The 7785-nt window shown below is 42.8% G+C and overlaps 1 protein-coding gene across 1 annotated transcript in view; it reads right to left on the bottom strand.

The window, feature by feature from the left end:
* Positions 1–3192: 3192 nt before the first annotated feature.
* The window catches only part of CAPN13 (calpain 13), a 117988-nt gene continuing 113395 nt past the window's right edge, over positions 3193–7785 (bottom strand). The window contains exons 21-22 of the mRNA XM_048508497.1: positions 5786–5839; positions 3193–3957 (exon numbers count right to left, since the gene is read on the bottom strand). Coding sequence (XP_048364454.1) covers positions 5813–5839 — 27 coding nt within the window. The 3' untranslated portion in view covers positions 3193–3957; positions 5786–5812. The remainder of the gene's footprint in view (positions 3958–5785; positions 5840–7785) is intronic.

The raw sequence follows: 7785 nt of genomic DNA, 5'->3' as shown, positions 1-7785 counted from the left end.
TAAACCCGAGACAATGGGGCCAATTGCTCTTAGATTAAGTCAGGAAGCACAGAATGGCTTTATGCAGAGTAACTCTTATTTGGCTTGAGACATTAGATCAGGATAAGGTTAAGTGGTTTTAGGAGAGTCATGACAAAGGGAAGGAAATGCAGAGAAGCAACCCTTTGTTGCTAACTTGGTTTCCAGAAGAGATAGGAAGTGCAGTATTTGATAGCAAGTTGGCTTTCCATATTCTTTGTCTTTAACAGTATCTTTGCAAGGTGGCTTTCCATATCCTTTGTCTTAACAGTATCTTTGCAAGGTGAGGTAATCAAGCATTCTCGTGACTCAAATGAGACCTCCAGGTTATGCAGGAGTAACTCATCCATTGATTAGATTTTGTAAAGCAGACCTGTGACCTTTGGACATGCTGCTACCTGCATAGAGAAGTGTATGACAACTGGCTTCTGCCAATATGATTTTTGAAGCAGAAATATATATAAATAATATTCTGGGGGTCCTTTGGGTCATTACAGGTCGTTCTAAAAACATTTACATTGGTATCCAGCATAATATATAGGCATAATCTTATCATACAAAATTGGCTAAGAGTTTGAATGTCCAATGACAAACCCTTAGCCAATTGGCGCTCAGGACACATACTCGCACAAGCCTTGTGCATCCTGCATGCTCATTGGCCCAGGCCCCATTTGACCCCTCCCAAAGGAACCCATCACTGCCCTGAAGCCCAGCCCAAGACTCCCTGATCCCACCCACCCCAAATGGCACATCAAGCTGCGAACCAACGGGCAGAAAGCCATCATTTCCCCAGAGCCTTCCACAAGCCTCCTGTCAAAGCACCCTCCCTGCCACCCAGATGACAGCCCTCCCACTTCCCCCACCCTGTACAACTCCTTCCCCCACCCTCCCAAACCAACAAACAGCCCCAGTTGCCCCCATCCAAACAACAGTGTCAAGCTGCCTTCCTTTCAGCCCAACTCCCCCTACAATCGCCCCACACCCACCTGCAATACCAGCACCCTAAGGTGAGTCTGACTTGGACTGTGGCAGAGGCTAGTGAAGGGGTATGCTCCTGGTGGAGGAAGGGGGCAAAGGATTCCCAACAGGCCCTCCCCCCTTTACTAGAGCCCATTTTATTGTACACTAAAGTAGGCTTTAGTGCTAGTTCAAGCATAATTCAATCTTGTGCACTTTTATGGTGCTCTTGGCTTGACTCTTTTTTAAGAGGGCCAAGTAACATTGGTTTTCAACACTGCAATACTGGAAAATTAGTCATAATATAAACTTGTTTTGCACTTCACTAAAAGAATTTAAAACAGACTCAAAACTCAGAAAGCATGACTCCATCCACAAAGACCAGAAGACTATCAGATGCCACATAGCCAGGAAGACACATTCTACTGTGGCTTGACAGCTCAGTCCAATTAGAAAGATGGAGAAAAAAATTTTATGTGTGTATATATCTGTGTGTTTGTGGCATGGTATGTACCTTTTTCAACATAAAGATGACACCAGATTCAAGCAGTCTTCCACCATTTACTGGACTATTTTTGTTTTAGAATATTCCACTTGGGTCCTAGCGCCTTGGGAACAAAACTAGGTAGGCACCAGAACCCAAATGTAGCCTTCTAGAACAAAAACAGTTCAGAAAATAATGGATGAATTCTCAAATTGGTGTCATCTTTATTCTGGAATGGGTATAGCATCCAGGCAGTTTTCTGCAAATATAATAACAAACTGATAAAGCACCTGTGCCTAGTTTTTCTATGTATGCCTTGGGGCAGATCCAGTGGTGGGATTCAGCAGGTTCGCACCACTTTGGCAGAACCGGTTGTTAAAATGATGCTTGTAAACAACCAGTTGTTAAATTATTTGAATCCTACCACCGGAACTGGTTGTTAAATTATTTGAATCCCACTGCTGGGCAGATCCCTATTGACTCTTGATCTGGAGTGAAGAGCAATGAAGAAGGGTGCATTGGTCACACAGGAACAGGACTTTTCTGCACCACATCAGTCATATTCTTCAGCCAGATACAAAGTCTTTGTGACCCTGACATCATCTGCTTTGTGCTACACTCAAGAGGCAGCAGAGGGAGGTGTAGACACAGCTCAATAATCATAGACTGAGATGTTCAAAGCTATTAATGATAACAAAGTGCTGGAACCAGGCAAATCACTGTGAAAGTCTATGCCTTGCTACTTTAATGGAATTTTAATGAAATGTTATAGAATTTCCTGTTTATTTGCGTTTAAAGTGAGCTTGCCATGGATTATTGAGCTCTGATTACACAGGCAGTGGAACCGCCTTCTGCAGCAATTAGTTGGTATGCAACAGGGCATTTAGGAAATATAAAGTAGTATAACCACTCAGGCCCAGGATTTTTAAATGAAACATGCTGGCAAAGACTATATCCAGGACATCTGAATTATGCACGAGGGAAAATCATTCAAATAACTGTATATATGTTAGATAAGGGGCAGTTTCTTAAGGATAAGGATGCCACTTTCTTAAGGATAAACTAAATATCTGAGTAGATTTTCTCATAGTGAACACCTAGGAAAAGGTATTGTGATGCTAAGGATTACATGATGAGCGGAAGATCAACAGGTAAAACTGCCCCATCACTACATTGACAAAGCAGAAAAAACTTCAGCTTCTTTCTTGTCATAGACATATTTGAAAGATACGGAGCCAATGTCTTTTATGTGAATTCTAGCCTACAGTTGAAAAGTATTATAAATTGTACGTATAACATATATCAACTGACCGCTGTTTTGTAGATTATTAAGAGCATTACAAGTAGCCATGGTTTTGTGAAAGTGAAGTATTCCAAAATGAGGTGGAACATGGGTCCTTTATAAGCATCTTAAAGAAAGCCCATCTTCCAACAGTCTATGGCTTCACCCCTTAAGGAATTACAGAGATAAGGGCAATTTCATGTGCTGATGTTGCTCTGCTTCAAAGCTCTTTGAGGGAACAAAATCCCCACTACTTTTTCTTGTGGGTGGGAGGTGGGGTAAAGCAAAACTCAATATCTGACTTGACAGGTGTTACTTATTCTACCAGGAAGCCAAGCCATTGACAGGAAGAGCAAGGAAAAGGATTTGTCCTACTGAATTGAAAGTCTGCCCAACTTTCTTTTGAGCTGTTGTAAATAATATCTCACCAATAAAACACATACACATATACTCAAGAGAAAAACATTCATTTATTTTAGTTATTCACAATTTCAAATGAGAATTTTGAAATTTCAAACCTAGTAGCATCTTGAAAACAATCTATTACATTTCTACCCAACTTTTCAGTCCCTCCAGGATTCTCCCCAAACAGGTTACAATTTCAATTTTTAAGAAAATCTAACACATTTTAAGAGCACAGACTTCACAGACTGTAAGCGACTTTGGCTGTAGAATATATCATCAGTAGAACTTAGAAATGGATACTTTTACTCTTGTCAGAATGTTTAGGGTTGCCCACATCCAGATAGTAGCCAGAGAGCTCCTAAGATTACAACTGATCTCTGGGTGACAAAGATCAGTCCTCCAGGAGAAAATGGCTGCTTTGGAAGGTGGACTCTATGGCACTACACCCCACTGAAGTCCCCCCTTTTCCCAAACCTTGTCAACTTAGGCTCCACCCCCAAAATCTCCAGTTATTTTTCAATTCAGAGCTGGCAATCATTTGTAAAGGATATGAAGCAGACATTCTCTTTCTACCGTTTCATCACCGACCTCCATAGATAGCTTTACTCAATCTTTCTCCATTTCTCCATCTTTATTTACTTCACCTTTCTCCAAATTATGTCCAGGCTGTTAGAAGTTCATGAATGGTTCTTTCTATTACTAGAATGTTAAATTTCTTTTCACTTAAGTCCACAGGATCTCAACCAGCTGTGCCTTGTTTTTACAGTTGTTTTCAAAACTTCTCTAGGAATTTATGTTGTATGCTACAGCCCTGTAAGAAATGAGCAATGTAAAATGAGGAAATGATTAGACACAGACTTTTTTTGCTCCTATACATTCATTTATGAAATTCAGACATCTCGGGCATGTGTAATATTTTAATTACCAAAAGAAGGGTCCTACAGTAAGTTAAATGTGCATGAAACATTTGTAAATCATTGTCAAAGAAAGGCTTATAATGGGTGGTGCTTAAGCAAATGTGTTGTTTCCTCCTTTCTCTCTACTATAATTAATATGTTTAGACATGATGCTTAATTCATGGAGTTCATAATGCTGGGCTGCTTCCAGCAGAAGAAGAGTTAGTGGAACCAATGTAAATATTTTCAGCTCCTCTGAACATTGTTAAAACTCTCAGAAACCTTTTGAAGGTCTGAATTAGAGTTCTGGTTAATGAATGTGCTTGTTGGTTGATGGTTAAATTTGTTTAAATATTTATACCCCAATGCTTTCAGGTGACTCTAAGCTGTTTACAAATCCAACTTTAAAATGCGCAGAGTATAATAAAATCTCAAATAACCCTCTCCTCTTAAAGGCTAGCTCAGGGTTTAATTGTCCCTCATATTTTTCAGCATCTATAAGAAACTGCTGGGGGAGATCATCTGGAAATTCAGGGGACAGTGTTAACCATGTGCAATTAAAAAACAGTTTTATCTCTTGTTTCCATCAAACTCCAGGAAGACAGTGAAAGGGTTAAACTGATGTTTGGAAACAATGGATGACTAGAAGAGGTTTATAAACTGAAGCTTAATCCAGACAAGCCAGAAGTACTATGGATGGGGGCTAATGCTATAGAAAAACTGGATCACATTGAATGGGGCTACACTCCTGAAAGATGGTATGTACATCCTGTGGCAAAAATGCCACACATCCCAGAATTTACATCAGAGCTATATTAATTGATCTGTACTCTGCATATCTGAAAGTGCTAAGTGACTTTTACAGAATAAAAGGTACACAAGGGACAAGAAGTGTGGAAATTCCCAAAACAAGAGTTTTCTCACTCAATGGATATGCAGATATTCTGACAAGGGAAGAATATAGGATCGAAAAGCCATACCTAAAAGACTAAATTTTATACTGATTTTCTTTTCTTTCAGAACAAAAAGAGAGAGGGGGGCTAGCAAAAAAAAGAGGGAAGGGAAGGGAAGAGAAGAGAAGGGAGGGGAGGGGAGGGGAGGGGAGGGGAAAGAAGTCCCCCTGATCATGGGATTCCAACCAAGAGTCTGAGAACTATTGCCTTAACCTTTTGTATCAGGTTTCCCCAAAACACTTTGCAGCTGCTTATTGTAGCAGCTGTCAGAAGGCACCTTGCTGGAATCAGTCCTCCCCAGAATCCGAATGTAATTGCTAACTCGGCATTTCCATTACACTATAATGATCAAAAATGCAGCCAGGTTCCAGCCATAGTAAAGAGAAAAGCTGGCCTGCATATCTCTTTGTTGGATGTCAGGAAAATGGCCCCAGCGGGCTCAGGCACCTTGATCCCTGAAGTTCTATTGCACCCTTACTCTACAATAACTTCAGCGTAACTCAGTGGATATTATTTTACAGCAAGCAAGTGTAAGAACATCTAGCCCTGCAAATGAAGCTGGAAGTAAGGCTCAGCTAAATAATGGCAGGATCAAGGCCTTTTGAAAAGTCAGTGCATTATCCACTCCCTAAATTTAGTTGTGGGTCCCAGAACTCAAATTGCTTGCTGACTGTAGGAAATCTAGAGGGGAAATGAAATGTGTGCAAAGGGATTTCAAGTGACAGTGTAACTACATGTTGTGCTGTGGTGATAATTTCTTTTCTATAGCAACATTTGGGGGAATTCTTACCAGCATTGATAGAGCCAGATCACTACCTTAGCAATACATGATTATTGTCATCCACTGAGAGAAAGGAAGAAAAGGGAAATTAGTACATGAAATTATCAATGCAAAATATAGATGGGCTAGTGTTCTGTACCAGATGTTAGCCTGTTTTGATTTTCAGGCAAAACCAACATTAAGCAATATACAAGGGAACAATAAAGGAAAAGAAAGCAAGTGTCCAATGCACACTGAAGAACAAGGACAGATGTAATGAAGGACTGAGTATTGTTCTGGTGCAAAAGCCTCAAATGCAAGTAAATGCAGGTAAGTATTACAGTCCTCCAATAGGTAAGTAAATGTAGTCTATAATGATACTAGATGGAATAATCCAGGTCTTCCTCCATTTCATGCCTTTACTTGAGTATGGCTGTTTTTTGGTGTTTTGTAAGATTATGCTTGTTTTTTGATTGCACATTTCATTTTGGCATTTTTGTGTTCAGTCTTTTTTTTACACAATACACTTTTTTGTGAGCTTCCTAATTGTTGTAGTCTTGGTGTGGTAGATGTTTCTTTTATTTTTGTGGCTGTCCACCACACCTGTTTTGATTCAATTCATTGGTTAGATCCATGTACCTGTCAGCAGGCATCCCCCAGCAAAGGGCCATGCTATGGAAGGGCCCTGCCAGGACTATTCCATCATGTTACGGGTGGTAGTGACATCCCCCCTCCCACCCAGTGAAGCTGATAGCAGAGGGATGGAGGCAGGCAGCTCACCAACCAGCTGGCTCCTCATCAGTGGAGTGCAGAAGTGATCAATACACTGGGCTAAGAGGCCAGGTCAGTGGTGCTGGAGATGTCACCAGGACCCAGTGGTGAGGCAACAACCCCAAGACCAAATGAAGCAGCCACTGGCAGAGTTCTCAGGCAGGTAGAATGCCACCAAACAGGTACTGAATATGGCCAGAGTAGCCAGGAGGAAAAAGGCACAGCACACCTGACAGAGATGGGGGGAAGGTAGGAAGGCAAGAAGGGATGTCTCTGGGAACACACATGGACAGTCCCAAAGTAAATAAAGGTTTTCTGACACCCCGCTACCAGTTTCTGACTCAACGCCAAGGCCAAGGGGCCTGGAAGGAGTGAGACATGAAAGGGAGGTGAGGCAATGACTGCCAAAGTAGATGCCCACCAAGGCCAATGGCACATGGATAGAGGCCTGTGGCATTGGTCATAACAACCAGCAGGTTATCAAGGAATGTCCACGGAATGCCTTAGGGCAGAGGTGGGATGCAGCCTATTCGCACCTATTCGGTCGAACCGGTTGTTAAAATTTTCTCAGTTTGGAGAACTGGTTGTTAATGATTAACTCCACTAGGAACAAGGGGGTAATCTCTGTCCTTGGGTACAACAAATCTCATCAAGTGAGGAATGCCCACCCCGCTCTGGAACTGCCCAGCTCTGGAACGCCCCACCCCTGGAACGCCCAGGCCACGCCCCCACCATGTCACACCCCACCCGGCCCAGTTGGCTCCACCACCATCGGAACCTATTGTTAAAATTTTTGAATCCCACCACTGCCTTAGGGTGGGAAGGAGGGAAGGGGCCAGGCATAGGGAGAGTGGATGGAAGCTGCCATTGCCTCAGCTTACCAAAGGGGGATTTGCTTACAGTCTGACCCTTACATCTGTGGTAACAGCCTGATCCTGGTTGCCATCCAGGGCCACAAGGTGGCCCCAGCTTCAGGTCACCCTGCCAGAAGGGTTGGGAGGGGCAGCACACCAGCAAAGGTAGAGAGGCTGCCCAGTGATGCAGCAGCAGGAGGAGGCCAGCATTTTGCCCCTGGTAAGCCCACATTAACCACAGAGGCCAGAGCTGGGCGTGACTCTGCTGTCCCATCCCCTCTAGAGTCACATGACCCTCTCCCAGCACCTGCCATGGCCATTAGCCTATAGGACAGGACAGCCTTCTGCGGGCTATGGTGGTTGGTACAGCAATGCTGGGCCTATGGGAGGATGCCTGCCCACACA

The sequence above is a fragment of the Sphaerodactylus townsendi genome, linkage group LG01 (genome assembly GCF_021028975.2).
Source record: "Sphaerodactylus townsendi isolate TG3544 linkage group LG01, MPM_Stown_v2.3, whole genome shotgun sequence".
Classification (NCBI taxonomy): Eukaryota; Metazoa; Chordata; class Lepidosauria; order Squamata; family Sphaerodactylidae; genus Sphaerodactylus; species Sphaerodactylus townsendi.
The sequence above is the reverse complement of the archived record's forward strand: the minus strand, read 5'-3'. Positions and strand labels throughout refer to the sequence as shown.